The 14739-nt window shown below is 40.6% G+C and overlaps 1 protein-coding gene across 1 annotated transcript in view; it reads left to right on the top strand.

The window, feature by feature from the left end:
* LOC135185764 (sodium channel protein type 5 subunit alpha-like) overlaps window positions 1-14504 on the top strand; it is a 31588-nt gene extending 17084 nt beyond the window's left edge. The window contains exons 17-28 of the mRNA XM_064162883.1: window positions 304-753; window positions 1397-1516; window positions 1751-1862; window positions 2263-2417; window positions 3277-3450; window positions 4049-4186; window positions 5467-5721; window positions 7123-7176; window positions 8075-8216; window positions 10080-10180; window positions 10920-11184; window positions 12527-14504. Coding sequence (XP_064018953.1) covers window positions 304-753; window positions 1397-1516; window positions 1751-1862; window positions 2263-2417; window positions 3277-3450; window positions 4049-4186; window positions 5467-5721; window positions 7123-7176; window positions 8075-8216; window positions 10080-10180; window positions 10920-11184; window positions 12527-13677 — 3117 coding nt within the window. The 3' untranslated portion in view covers window positions 13678-14504. The remainder of the gene's footprint in view (window positions 1-303; window positions 754-1396; window positions 1517-1750; window positions 1863-2262; window positions 2418-3276; window positions 3451-4048; window positions 4187-5466; window positions 5722-7122; window positions 7177-8074; window positions 8217-10079; window positions 10181-10919; window positions 11185-12526) is intronic.
* Window positions 14505-14739: the final 235 nt, after the last annotated feature.

Below are 14739 nucleotides of genomic sequence, written 5' to 3'. Positions count from 1 at the left end.
GATGGTTAATGATATGAAAACTGTCTTTGCTTTTTTAATGATATATCTCCCTCCTTGTACATTATGGACAGCAGAGCAGGCGAAGATGTGTGATATACCCAACCCCCCACTTCTTTTTTGGCCCTGCCCTCCCTTCTGGGAGCTGTACCACACTATATCTGTATTGCACTGTGATAGCAAACTGCATGGCAGTGGCTGATGAAAGGCAGATTGAGATCTTTATTTTTTTGAATCTTAGGAAGGTTTTCTCAGATGTCTTTTCTGCTGGCAGTGCTGTCCTCAACTTCCTTTAACTGTTTTAAGGTTCTCAACCTGTTCATTGCCTTGCTGCTGAGCTCCTTCAGTACTGACTCCATGGGACAAGAGGAACCTGGAAAAATGACCAAATGTCAGATTGCCATTGCACAGATTTACAAGGGCCTGCAGGCTGTGAAAGACAGAATTTGGTATCGCTGTGGCAAAACTATGAAACAGAGCCACAAAACGAGACCCAAAAGGAGCACTTTGGTGAAAACTTCTGCCAAAGATATAGAGAGCAATAACTATGCCATGACTGATGTTAGAAGGGATGGAGACAACAGTTGTTTTGACACTGACTATAGCAATACTGAAGACAGTTCCTCAATAACAAGGAAATATGGAGGATTTTTAATGGATCATAGCACCTGTGTTCCCATTGAAGTGCCAGAGACTTGCACAGATGAAGGTGATGATAAGCACAGTGCGTGCCCAGAAACAGACTGTGGAAAACAGGTCAGTGATTACTAGTGCTTTTAAAAAGCACTGTAGCTTGCATGTGTAAATATAATCTCAAAGACTCAAGACTAAATGTTCTTCCTTCCTTCCTAGTGTTGTGCCATGGCAGTAGCACATAAAGCAGGTGCTATTTTTGGTCAGATTATCAGTGTCTAGGTGGACTGTTAGGATCCATTTTCTGTGGCTTCGGTCAGAGGGGAGATGTTACCAGTGGAATGTCTTTGGATGAGTTCTCAAAGAAGCAGAAGTTGCTGATCACTTTGGGATCATTTGTGGCTATTTGTAATCTGTTGTCTTGTGCAAGCATTTGATGACAGAAATTCTTTCCCTGCTGCAGCAGAATGTGATATTGCTTGGAATCTGTAGTGACAAAAGGACTGAGAGCTGAGTGGAGTCACCTAGTGAACTGAGTGCAGGAATCCCTCTGTCGGATGAATGTAGACTTTGAGGAAGGATTTGAAATGGAGGGAGAAACTGGTCTTTTACATACCTTTTAGGAACAATGTTTCCTTAGCTGTAAAAAGGCAAACGTGCTGCCTTTTGTGGATGTTTTAGATTCCATGAGAGAATTTTGACTTGTAAGAATGCCTGACAGGAACACAAATATGGCAAGTCACTTGGTTCACTTTGCTTCATGCAGGGAGACAGATTAAGAGCTAGGGACCAGCGCTGGAGCTCGAGTGACTTCAGTCAGATTTCTGGGACGTCTGAAACTATAAGTGGCTTTTCAGAAACGCCCCCAAAGGAAGAGCAAAAAGAGGTAATTACACCTTTTATCACCTGGTGGAATATGCTGGAGATGAAAATTGCCACAGCCTCTTCTGTCCTATTGTTTGTAGTTCTATTTTGGTAGCCCAGCACCATGACAATAACTTACATTCTGCATATTACTGATTTGTTTCTTTTTTTTTTTTAGAGGAGGTAATAAGCCTCATTTAGTAGCCTTAATAATGAAAAGCAAATAAATTACCTTCTTTGCCCTTGTCCTGTGCAGAAACGTGATTCTGGTAGCTATTCTGAAGCCAGCACTGTGGATCCAGTTACTCTGCAGGAGATGATATCCCAGCCTAAAAAGTCTCAGCTTCCAAAGGACTGCTTTGGAGAAAGTAAGAAATGTTCTGTATTGCAGTGACACTGAATGAAACAGTGCACAAAGAGATCTAGTTGGAGCACTTCCAAATTGGCAGAATCAGCTTGAGACTCTCGTTTGTATGTGTAAATACTCAGCTAAATATACCTGAGGCTAGAACAGAGACAGAGCAGGGCTGGGATGCCTGAACAGACTTTTAGTATTGTGAGATGCCCGAACTGTCACAGAAGCTACAGAATAGTGAAGAGACCTAAAATGGTCCCAAACTCCTGTATTTAGATGACAAAATGTGGTCTTTGGAGTGTAATTCAGTCTTGAATTGATGATCTTGGAGGTCTCTTCCAACCTGGTTGATTCTATGATTCTATGATTAGACTATAGGCATGTAACTAAAATGCTGTTCTTTCTCTTTTGAGGTTGTGCTGAGTGTTCCCCGTGCTGTGCAGTGGATGTCACTAAGTTTCCTGGCAGAACTTGGTGGAAATTTAGAAAAACCTGCTTCAGAATTGTTAAACATAGCTGGTTTGAGAATTTTGTCATTTTTATGATAATATTGAGCAGTGCAGCACTGGTAAGTTCAACTTAATCTCTCACTTATGGCTTGGTGGTTGTCAGTAAAGGAAAACAATCTTGTTGTTATGTATATTTCCTTTACTCTCACATTGCTTTCATCAGCATGCTGCAGCAAGTGTATTAAACATATCCCTTACAAAATGTAGGATTCTCCTTGAATTGGGTAAGATACTGAAATATACGGAATCATAGCTTTAGCTCTTCATGGAATATGGTTCTTTACACACAGCTAGCATGCTGGATTAGGAGGATACCAGGGGCTCTGGAAGACTTAGTAAAAGTACTTCTAAATTTGTAAACCATACCAACTGCTCAATAAAACTTTACACTTGAAACCATACAAGCATTAAGATGATCAGAATCTAAGACAGTTGCAAGCTAGTGGTGACTTAATATTTTGTTGCTACTCTGACTATGTCTATTTCTACTGAAGACTTTTATTTGCTTACATTGTCTATTTTTGCTTTCAAAGCACGGTCACTAAGCCAACTGAATTTGGTCATCTGACAGATGCTGTAGTGCAGAAAGAGCATAACCAACTAGCATGAAAGTGATCTATATGATAGAATCTGTTCTGTGTGCATTTTGAGAAGCACATCTGAGCTTCATCAGATCCCTTTTGAAGAAATGTTGAGTGTAAACAACTGAAATGATGTTATCTTTCAACTAAACTCAAAGTGAAATTGTACTTATTTGGCAATTTAGGTTCTTACTACTGAGTATAAAACTAAGTGGTGGTTGCCAATAATTTCACCGTGAAATGGTTACAATAAGCCAAATTGTATTACTGTTCACTTGAAAAATTGTTTTCAGTGGAACTTTGCAAACTGTTTTAAAAATTGCTTTCTGAATTCCAGACATTTGAAGATATTCACCTGCATAAGAGAGAAAGAGTGAGAGTTGTCCTGGAGTATGCTGATAGGATATTCACCTACATCTTTTTGTTGGAGATGCTTCTGAAATGGGTAGCTTATGGCTTGCACAGTTATTTCACAAATGCCTGGTGCTGGCTTGACTTCATCATCGTGTGTGTAAGCATAGTTTTGAGTTTTGATAACTCCTATATAGACAGATTCTGTGCAATCCAAAGAGGCTTTAGGCAAATGTAAGTGGAAATTGTGAGCCATAAATAGAAGACCCTGAAGAGGATTCTATTGGGTGTCAGTATTGTTGAGGAGCATGTTGGGAGTAAAAAGTTTTCTGAGTGTAGAGAGTTCAATTAGTGATTTGAAATTGAAATAAACTAAGGGAGTAGGAAAACTGAGATGGTGAAGGGAGTGGAAAAGTGTTGTTGTTGAAGTAGGAAAGTATGTTTTGCTTTTGAACAAAAAAGAAGTATAGGATCATAGAATGGTTTGAGTTGGAAGGGACCTCCAAAGGTCATCTAGTCCAACCCCACTGGGGAGGGAAAAGAATGATTTTAAAGAAGTGTCTCAAATTAGAATGAAATAATTAGATTGTATTTAAATATTAGGGAAGAATGAAGTAAAGTTATATTATGACAGCTTCAAATGTGTATTTCCTTCATTGACGTTACTGGCCAAAGCCATCAGCCTGTGATTGTCTACTGACACAAACAAATTTCCATATGCCATTTAAATAATCTCAGTTTCAATTCCATGAACACAGCTGTCACTTGTTTCCTGGGGATTAAGCAGTGCTTCCAAAGATCCATCACCATGTTCCTCTGGGAGTGCCCTGAAGTCTCTAAGGACTCTTAGAGCACTGAGGCCTCTACGAGCTTTGTCAAGATTTGATGGGATAAAGGTAAGGATGTAGGTGGGGTGTGTGTGTGCCTGTGTTGGAACAGCTGCACTGGAAGGTTTTGTGACGGTTTTGAATCCCATGTTTTGGGACTTTGGCATTAAGATTGTTGAGACTGCCTGCCTACTTGTGTCTCATAGTTGCTGTTTTGAAACTAGCACTATCACAGTTTTCTGTTGGTGAGAAAATAAGAGCAAATGTGCTGGCTTTGAAGGACTTTCCAGTTAGCTATCCGGTGAAAAAAGATGGCAGTATGAGAGTGTAGTATTGCAAGAGATTGTCCAGAGAGGTTGTTGAATCTTCACCCTTGTCCAGTCAAGTTCTGAATTTCTACAAGATGCCAAGAAATTTGATCTGTGTTGGAACAGCTGATCTTCAGAGGTCATTTCCAATATGCTATGTTCTGTCTGGTTCTAATGTACATATACTACCTGAGGCCAGGATAAAGGCTCAGAATTTTCTCATAATCATAGGACTGAAACACTTCCAGAGAAATTCTTGCTATGCCTCACAAAGGAGCTGTGAAAAATGGTGAAAAGAAATATAGTCCTCAATTCTTCACTGGCAACAAGCATAATCCTGCCTGTCTACATTGAATGTGCTGTATTCACAAACAAAAGTTCTTCTCACTGCTTGTGTCAGATCCTTTGACATCACCAATGCAGACACAGACAAAAGCTGGAATCCCTTTTTCACTGGTACCAGTTCTTCTGGAAGAGACTTACTGCTCATCATGGGTTTGCATTCATTTTGTCCTCAGGCAAGCCTAAGCAAAGGAAAACTGCTGCCCAAAACAACTCAGGCTTCGGCAAGCCTGACTTCTCTAACATATGCAGGATGCAAACAGTTGCAGTGGTCAGTGAGTGAGGCTCATCTTGTTATGGAGAGCAAGATGCTCTCTTACAAAGCCCCTCCAAGATGAAAGGCAGAGTTTTTTATGATAGTGCAGTAAATGCAGATCATACAACTCAGTCCTGTTGCTGTACTTGAACTTCATACCCCATAGATGCTACAGACTCATCATTTTATGTGTTTCTTAAACCCAGCCTTCATTCCAGTTGCGGTTTTACCTCTTCCCTCAAAAAGACAATATAGGTACCACAGAATTGCATATTAAGAGAAGCTCAAAGCTGGGCTGAATGCTGCCTTTACATTTGTCATCTCCTAGTTTTACAAGGGTGAGAATCTGCAAGAGATGCAGAAGATGAAATAAGTGGCTTTCTGCAAAGGTGTTCTATTGAACGGGAATAATTCACTCTTTTCTTTCATTTTCTTTACTGAAGGTTGTTGTGAATGCACTCTTGGGAGCTATCCCCTCAATCCTGAACGTTTTGCTCGTCTGTATTGTCTTCTGGCTCCTGTTTAACATTGCAGGAGTAAAACTACTTGCAAAAAAGTTCTCCAAATGTGTCCTGGAGAAAGGAAATATCAGTCTGATCAATAACACAGCTGACTGCGCCGCCTACGATGGACGCTGGACAAACAGCGACGTCAACTTTGATAACGTTGGGATGGGCTACTTGGCTCTCCTCCAAGTGGTAAGCTGTATTGAAAACCTGCTCAGTTGTCTTCCTTCAAAGGACTGTGTTGAGCCCAACCCTGGCCCAGCACTGTGCTTCTGTTTATTGCACTGAAGCAGGGGGTGATTGTTAGACTCCATAAATGTTTTCCTTGTCCGTGAGTTGTTCTGTTCCTCCTAAAGAACACTTCAGCCTATGCAGCCCTGTGGTAAAAGCAAGAACTGCATTCTCCTGGCTGTTCAGTTCAGCACTAAGTCCAAGGCAGTTGGCATGCTACCAGATTTCAAGTTATTCTCAGTTTCTTCGGTAAAAGGGAGTTCAGGGTGGGTGAGAAAGAAAAAGTGCCCTGCAGTTTGCTTCTATTTCTGCAGTTTTTCCTGCTGTATAAATATCTCTCATACCTCAGCAGAGGAGAGAAAGGTGGTTTTACAAGTGGCTGTGTAATGGTTTAGCACAAGGGTAGGTTCAACTCAATCCATGACAGGCTCTTATCCCTGTTTCTTTTCTAGATGAAGTTCTTTGCCCTGTGTCCTCCTAAGAGTTCTACGATTCTGCAGACTTCCTAAAGATTGCAGGAAGGAATTGTTTGCTCTTTCCTTATGTGATGGTTTGGGGGTTACCCCGAAACCCCACACTTTGTATTTGCCCCAGCTAACTCAGACGGACCCTGGGAATATAGATGAAGCAATTTATTTACAGCTAGCAGAATTTACAAGCAGCTATTTACAATATATACAGTTATATACAATTATATACAGAAATATACAAAGGATAAACAATACAAAAGCACAACTCCCCTCCCAGAAACCTGAGTCCCCAGGAGGGGCTTTCAAACCACCCCAACACCTCCCCTCGGCCCCTCTCAACCTTACCCCAGTTCTCAGGAAGAATAGAGGTGTGGCCAAGAGGTTAGGGAGCAAGGTTAGTAGGAACAAGGTTAATGAGATGTGACCAGGTCTAAGGCAAAAGCAAGAGTGAAAAACAAAATGGAGAAAGTTTACTTCTTCCCAGAGCTCTCAGCGAGACTGTGAGAGAAGTTGACATCAATTGTTTTCATTTCACTGCCTGTTATCTAGTTCTTTTACCAAAACATTCTAGCTTGCTTCAAACTAGCACACCTTAGAAAGAGTTTTCATCAGTTTGGGATGCATTTGCTAGTTGAGCCCAAACTTCTGCTGTGTTTTTCTAACTGGAGTTCACAGTAAAACCTCTTTCACAGGATTCCTGCCATTTTTTAACGTTCATTTTTTAATTTTGTGTGCAGGATTTTTTTTCCTCCTTACCGAGCTTCACTGAGTATTTCCAAGTGTATTTTTAGGCACAATGCCTGTTATTTAATAGCACACACTTCTCGACACATTTATATTAGCTCTATCTAGTTATTTTTTGTATCCCCTCAGTAATGCCTTTTTTTTCCAGGCGACTTTTAAAGGTTGGATGGATATTATGTATGCAGCAGTGGATTCACGAGAGGTATGTCACTAAAATGAAATTTTAGCTCTTTTCTCTTCCATCTCTTTCTATCCATACAATTGACTTCCCAGCGTTGTTTGCAGTGTCAAGTCAAAAACACAAGCAGGTTATTGCATCAAACTACGCAGTGAAACAATTATCCTTGGAGTACCAAAATGCTGGGCTTAGACAACAGAAAACTGGTCAAAATAGAATGACACCACAGAAAACCCTGCGGTGGCGAGAATGCAGAGGACAAGACCTTGCACAGAACTCAGAAGGTCTCGACAGGACTGTGCCTCTGAAGCACAGGTCCTTTTTTCAGTGGCTACTGTGGCATTAGTGGCATGCATCTTCAGCAGTCATTTCTGGAGTTCTTCTCCACTCTATTTCACATCACTCTTATTTCTTCCCCATTTCCATGTGCTGTGTCTTACTCTCTCACTAATCCAGTGTGCTCCAGCCTTCTTTTAATATTTAATATGCATTTCCCTTTTTCATTTAAGTGCTGTTCTCCTGAATATGGTGAAATAGTTGCTGATGAAAAAGAGACCTTGTAGGACTGATTTTAGTGAGCTTTTAAAACTTGCCCCGGAGAGCATTCAAGGGAGTGGTGGTTCACTGTTGTGTTTTGGCTGAGCTGCTTTTCCAATACAGGCATTCAAAGTATGACTTCTGGATAGGAACTGTTTATTAGTTAACTTGCTAGAGCTGGACCTGGCTCTATATCCTTTTTTGTGATTATCTTTCTAGGCAGTTCAGAACAAGACACTTGTGCTACTTGTACATCTGAAGGTTTGAATGTGCAAAAATACTTTCTCTCCTGACAGTAAAATCACTAGCTCTTATAAATAGGAAATTCTAAAGCTGTGATTATCTGGCCTTTACCAACAGTATTTTTATGCTGTTTTTTGAACAGGTGAATCAACAGCCAAAGTTTGAAGCATTCTCAGCCATGTATATGTATTTTGTGATTTTCATCATTTTTGGATCTTTCTTCATGCTGAACCTTTTCATTGGCGTGGTTATCAGCAATTTTAACCAACAAAGGAAAAAGATAAGTGCCATATAAGCTAATTCAGGCATCTTGCAATCCCAGTTTGATGGTGTGGATGCTGGTTTGACACCTAAATGTATCATGTATTCAAATAACTATTTGGAGAAATTTAAAATCATATGTTGATACCAAGTTTCAAACCCATGTGTCCTCAAAGCTTGTAGTCATTTACATGTAAATTCTGGTTTTATGCTAAGTCCTTAATTTTCTTCTAAGCAGGAGAGTGAGGAGGAAGGAGTGGGTAGTTTTAGAAAAGAGAAGTTGAAAAAAAAGTTATTTAGACTTCCCTACAAGAGGGTGGAATACTGCTGTTCTGCTGTCAAGACTTGCTTTGGAGAACGATCTGTTAAGCTGAGAGTGAACACCTAACAGATGTGATAACCAAAACCCACTATTGCTCCTGAAAGAAGCAGCTGCTGCTTTCCTGGTAAAGAAACTTGGAGAGGTCGTGTTCATCACAGCTTCTTCTAAAGCTTCCTGTTGACAATGAAGTAACTCCACAGATGAATTTACTGGGGTTATTAAAACTTTCTGCATCAAGATCCAAGCCAGGGCCCCAGGAGGAGGCCATCTAGAAATAGAGAGGATTCCATAATTGTTAGATTCTCTTTTTGTTTTACTCAGGCGAAATCTTAGAATGGCAATGCAATACTAAGATAAAAGCAAGAGTCAGCATCGCCTGGTATAGTTCTGCTTCTTTGTACCAAGTTTATTTGTCAATTGGGTTTTCTCCCCAATTCATTTAGGGACTTGAATATCCAGAATGTTATGAGAGACTGAGTCAATTAAATCCACTTGGAAGTCTCAAAACAAATAAACATGCTACTCATTAAAATGCTGCAGAACCAGATCCTAACAGTAGGCTTACAATTTCAAAGTTCCCATTGGGAAGACAGAATCTCTGTGGGAGCCATTTATTGTTTCCATAGGCTGACTTATGCACCAAGTGTCAAAGAATTACTGCCCTTGACGGAGATAGGTAGGGATAAGGCCCACGAGAAGTTATTCTGCCCTTTGCATCTGAACAGAGAAAGGACATGTAGGGGGTTGAGGAACAGCATTCCAACTTTGCTGATTGGAACACTGTTATAAAAGAAGTTATAATAATCCCAACAGGCAGGCACGACACTGGTTAAGTGGTTTGTGAGTCTGCACACTTGCTAGGGGCTGAGGAGAACGTAACAACATTTCCCAGTGCGTGCTGTAATTAGCCATTTTCCCTTCTTAATTTCTTTGCTGCTTCTTGGGGATTTTCCTCGAGGTTTGATGTAGTGAAATTAATCTGAATTTCAGAGGTCTTGCCAGAGTGATTCTGCAACAGTGCAGAATGGAACTGTAAGTGTGTTTCACAAAAAGCTAATCATTCAGTGCTGCTTCTCCTGAATATTCAGTCTGTAGTGATTCCTAAGCAATTCAGGTGGTGCAGATGGTAATAAGATGAGCACCAGAAATTCATTATCAGGACACCTCCACCCCAGCCCCTGCAGAACTTGATCCTTTTGTCTGTTTGCCCAGCAATGTATTCCTGATCCTGCCTTTCCCAAAACTACACCTGTAAATGGTGCTACTCGTTGACAAGGCCTGGGCAATATTGAAAATATGAAATAGATGTGTAGAGCTGGAGAGAGGCTGCCACAGGTGGGGAAACTGGCTTGGGAATGCTGCCGAGACTGCGCTTTCACCCTCAAACCCTGAGCAGCGTTTTGCTGTACATCCTTCAAAGAAAAAGAGAACTGGTGAAGGCATCTCATCTCTGCTCCCATAGATCCCACTCATGACAGCTTTAACTTTTTTTTTCCTTAAAATTGCTGTTGTGTGTTTAACTGACTGCTTACACTTCAGCTGAACAACAATGTTCTTTACTTAGGTGGAAAGGATCTATTTTTGACTGAGGAACAGAAGAAATACTATAATGCCCTGAAAAAACTTGGATCCAAGAAACCTCAAAAACCCATCCCAAGACCACTGGTGAGACCATCTTAAGTAGAATATGATAGAAGATATAAAGATGATGATTTCCAGTAGCCAGGCAACTGGAGATAGACATTAGAGAACATCATCTTCCTCATTCAGTATTGTATTTACATTTTACTCTCTCAATTTCACCTAATGCAATCCATGTGGGTATTAGTTGAGGGAGTTTACTGTCTATTCCCCACTCATTCTCTTGTGCAACCTGTTCACAAAGGTTCGTGTTACGTATTTGATACTCACAGTGTGCTCTCGGTCGGTTAAGGTACATGATAATGCTTCAACTGGATGAGATTATTGCAGACGAGAATGACTGATGAGTAGTGCATGCCCCATGGCTGCTATGTACTTTTAAGTAATCTTATGCTTTAGTTCTTACAGTTTCTTATATTTAATTCCAGGCCTGGCTGCACACAGTAACTATTCAGAGGCTTTTCTTGCTTATGACACTTTAATTAGAATTGCTTACCCTGAAACGTCTGCTTCAACAAGTATTGTTCATCTATTAAGGCAGTAATCACAATGGGCTCCAAGTGTTTCCCTGCTGTATAAAATGTGGTTGCTTGGTACTTGGAAATGCTTGTCCAAGTACTGTTTTCTTTAAAGGTGTAAAGGAATCAGAAATGCTTCTAGTAGCTTAAATTTCTATTCTCCTAAGTTCTATTTCTAAGCATCAATTACTATTTGAGTGAACCTTAGCAGCAGCATTAAGCAGTTCTTCTCCTTCTCTCCACAGAATGCCTTCCAAGGACTACTCTTTGATATAGCATCACACAAAGCATTTGACATTACCATTGTGGTCTTCATCTGTCTAAACATGGTTGTTATGATGGCAGAAACTAACCAGGAGGGCATCAAGAGTGTTCTTAATAAAATCAACTACTTTTTTGTGGCAGTGTTTACCATGGAATGTGTCATCAAAATGCTAGCCTTAAGGCAATACTTCTTCACCAGCGGCTGGAACATATTTGATTTAGCTGTTGTGGTCCTCTCGTTAGTTAGTAAGTATCAATCTTTATTAGATCAGGTAATCTGTTTTGCCAACACCAAGCTGAATTTCAGTGTAAAATAATCACTTACATGTATCTGATGAACAAATTCCAGATTCACTCTACTTTTCCAAACCATATGCTAAGTGATTTGTTTTAAAGTGGTGGATTTTTGTTTTCCCTTATATTTTTTTAGAGTATTAGAAGGTGTTTTTCTGGGTCACATGGGATAGTAAAAGGATACTGTGCTTAGGGATGAAGCGGAGTTTTATCACTTAAGGGCAGAAATTTAATGCAGTAATGTATTTTCTAAGTTACTGTACTTAAACTCTCTTTATGCTTTCGACTTAACCTGTAATCACATCAACTGTCGTTTTCCAAGTAAAAGTGAACTTGGGTTAAAAATACATTTGTATGAAAAATGGGAAAGATGTATTCCACTTTTCAGGACCTTCTTCTGAAGTAAAATCGGATCCCGAGGGCTGACTCACAAGGCTCAGCAAAATTTAACTGCTCAGCACAACTTTAAGCCTGGGCCAGTGTTTGTGTTTGGGAAAAGTCTTATCAAAACCGATTTGGTCTTCTTTTGCTACATGCTTATCATTTCCTCTACAAAGGGTCATACATGGCTTCTGTTTCTTGTGCTCTACTTAATCTGTGCTTCCTGCTCAGGTTGTGTGACAGAATAAATGACAGGAAAGCAAAACTGACCTCTCTGCTCCTTCCCTAAGCACAATATCCCCTTACTGTCCTATGCAACCCAGGATAATGCTGACTTCTTAAATCTTCTGTTTGTAGTAATTTACATTACTACTGTCTCATTACTCTGATTGTAGGATCATAAAATGAGGTGTAATGGAGGATAAATAGTGAAAGACAATTTTCCTTTATTTTCTTCTTGCTCTCCTCTGATTTTGTTCAAGTAATAGGCATTATGAAAGTCTCATACGTAGTGTGTCTCTTAGGCCTGTAGAAGAAGCAGCAATCATACAGCAGCCAGGAGACAAGGCACACAGCTTCCAGCACAGAAGCAGAATGGATTTAAAAGGACTTTTAAAGTACCAGAGCAATGTGTAATGCCATCCCTCAAATCAGAGTCATCTGAAAGAATGCAGTTTCCAAGCTACATATAATCTTGATGCCTCTTTAAAGATGTTACAATTTGCCTTTCTTTTCCTAAGCTCTCCTGTAAGCAAGTGGCGTGTTGATGGCAGTGTTTTTGTTGAAAGTGATGTAATATGATTAATGCTACTCTCAACACCTACAGAGCAGAATGCAGCAAAGTGGGCATAAATAGGGAGTTCTGCTGCTAAGGCTTGACTACATTTTCTTTGTGGTTTTTTCCATTTCCAAGGTATTGGACTTTCTGAAGTCTTTAAGGCTTTCTTCTCTCCGACGCTTCTGAGAATTTTCCGCCTGGCACGGATTGGCCGAATCCTGAGACTGATCCGCAGAGCCAGAGGGATCCGCACGCTTCTGTTTGCACTGCTGATGTCTCTGCCTGCACTCTTCAACATTGGCCTCCTGCTCTTCCTGGTTATGTTCATTTACGCCATTGTGGGCATGGCCAACTTTGCCTGTGTTGGCTGGGAGGGTGGGATTGACAACCTCTTCAACTTTCAAACCTTTGACAGCAGCATGCTCTGTCTCTTCCAAATTACAACGTCAGCTGGCTGGGATGCTCTTCTGGTGCCCCTGCTAAAAAGCCCCAACTCGTGTGCTCCCAACCTAAACCTAACGGATGAGCAGAGAAACAACTGCACAAATAAGGGGGTTGGCATTTTATTCTTTGTAAGCTACGTCATCATATCATTCCTCATTGTAGTAAATATGTACATAGCTGTCATTTTAGAGAACTTCAGTGTCGCCACTGAAGAAAGCACAGATCCTCTTTCTGAGGATGACTTTGATATGTTTTATGAGACCTGGGGAAAATTTGATCCTCAGGCAACACAGTTTATTGAGTATTCTGCTCTTCCAGACTTCGCAGATGCTCTGGCAGAACCCTTACGCATTCCAAAGCCCAATAAAATTCAGCTCATATCCATGGACCTTCCCATAGTTAGTGGAGATAAGATCCACTGCTTGGATATCTTGCTCGCTTTCACCAAAAGGGTCTTAGGAGAATCTGGAGATTTGGATGGTCTTGAATTACACATGGAGGAAAAATTTATGGCTGCCAATCCCTCTAAAGTTTCTTACAAGCCAATTACTACTACCCTAAGAAGAAAACAAGAGGAGGTATCAGCCCTTGTTATTCAAAGGGCCTTCAGGAGGTATCTGGTGCAGCATTCCTTTGAGAATAAACCTTTCTTACGCCGTCAGAAACACTACAACAGCGCTGTCTTTGGAGAAGAAACACCTGAGAGGGAAAGTCTCATTGCATCGGTGCCAACTGGAAATGATGGTGGGAAGCTGGACAGGTCATGGGCCACATCTTCCATCTCTCTCCCGTTATGTTATGATGGAATTGCTGAACCGGATAGTGAGAACACGGGCACGTGAGGCTGCCCAGGCTGCAGCATTTTTGTTTAAGCCAGTATCAGACCTTTTCAGATGGAGGAAATATTTTGATTTCAGAGGGTAATAGTCTAATTTTAGAATCATGATGGCAGCCTTTGAGTACTGTTCAACTTTACAAATGCTCTGTAAATGATTTGTGCAACTGTGTCCTAAATATGAGAGGAAAATGAAACCATGGATTTTTTTTTTTCCTCAGCTACTGGAGTAGGTGAGTTAATTTTCCACCCTTTTTTTATTGCCTCCCATTTCTGTTTGCAGAAGAAATCTGTAAACGATCGATTTAAATAGTGTTATGATTTCTAAGCACAGAAGGCTGTAGAACAATGTACATTTCTTTACAGATACAGCCTGGTCTGCAAAAATGGTTATTGTAGCAAAACCAAATACTGCATTTTCTGTACGAGCTCACTCAAGACGCTTGAATATAACCAGCCACTACTCTCTGTGTTGTTTGGGATCATCTTCCCCCCAGTGCCTTTGGTTGGATTAGTTTTGCTTAAAAATGTTGAGGTGCCTTTACAGGTGCACCCAAATGGAGTCTGTGCTTAAAAGCTGTCTAGAATTTGTTCCTTGCATCGTTCAGTGCATGAAAATTGTGATAATAGTCCTCAAAACCCAAGGCTGTTACGTGACAGGTATTGTTTCCAGAGAATCTAAAGAACTATTGTACATGAAATGTCATCATCATACTTCACCCTACTGCCAAAGGATCTGGAAGGAAACTCATGGTGTATCTTAGGGGACAACATTTGTTAAAGTGAATGGAATTATTTATTTCTCTGCTGCTGGAAATAAAGCCATGTCTGAGTCATGAGTATAAAATTACTTTTGCTGGGGGGTTGTGTGGTTTAGGTGGGTCAGGTGAAGTGTCCTGGTGGCCCCACACCTCCTAGAAGGGCTCTTTTAGATTCTTTGATGCCTGGTGCTTTTCTGTCTGTTTTTTTTAAGGGCTACCCTCAGTTTATTACAGGACATAACCTATTGGTACTATAATTTCCTTCTTAAATGCTGTTCAAGTATGACAGATCTAGGCACATTGAAGCT

This window comes from Pogoniulus pusillus, chromosome 23 (assembly GCF_015220805.1).
Source record: "Pogoniulus pusillus isolate bPogPus1 chromosome 23, bPogPus1.pri, whole genome shotgun sequence".
NCBI lineage: Eukaryota > Metazoa > Chordata > Aves > Piciformes > Lybiidae > Pogoniulus > Pogoniulus pusillus.
This window is presented reverse-complemented; position numbering and strand designations above follow the sequence as displayed.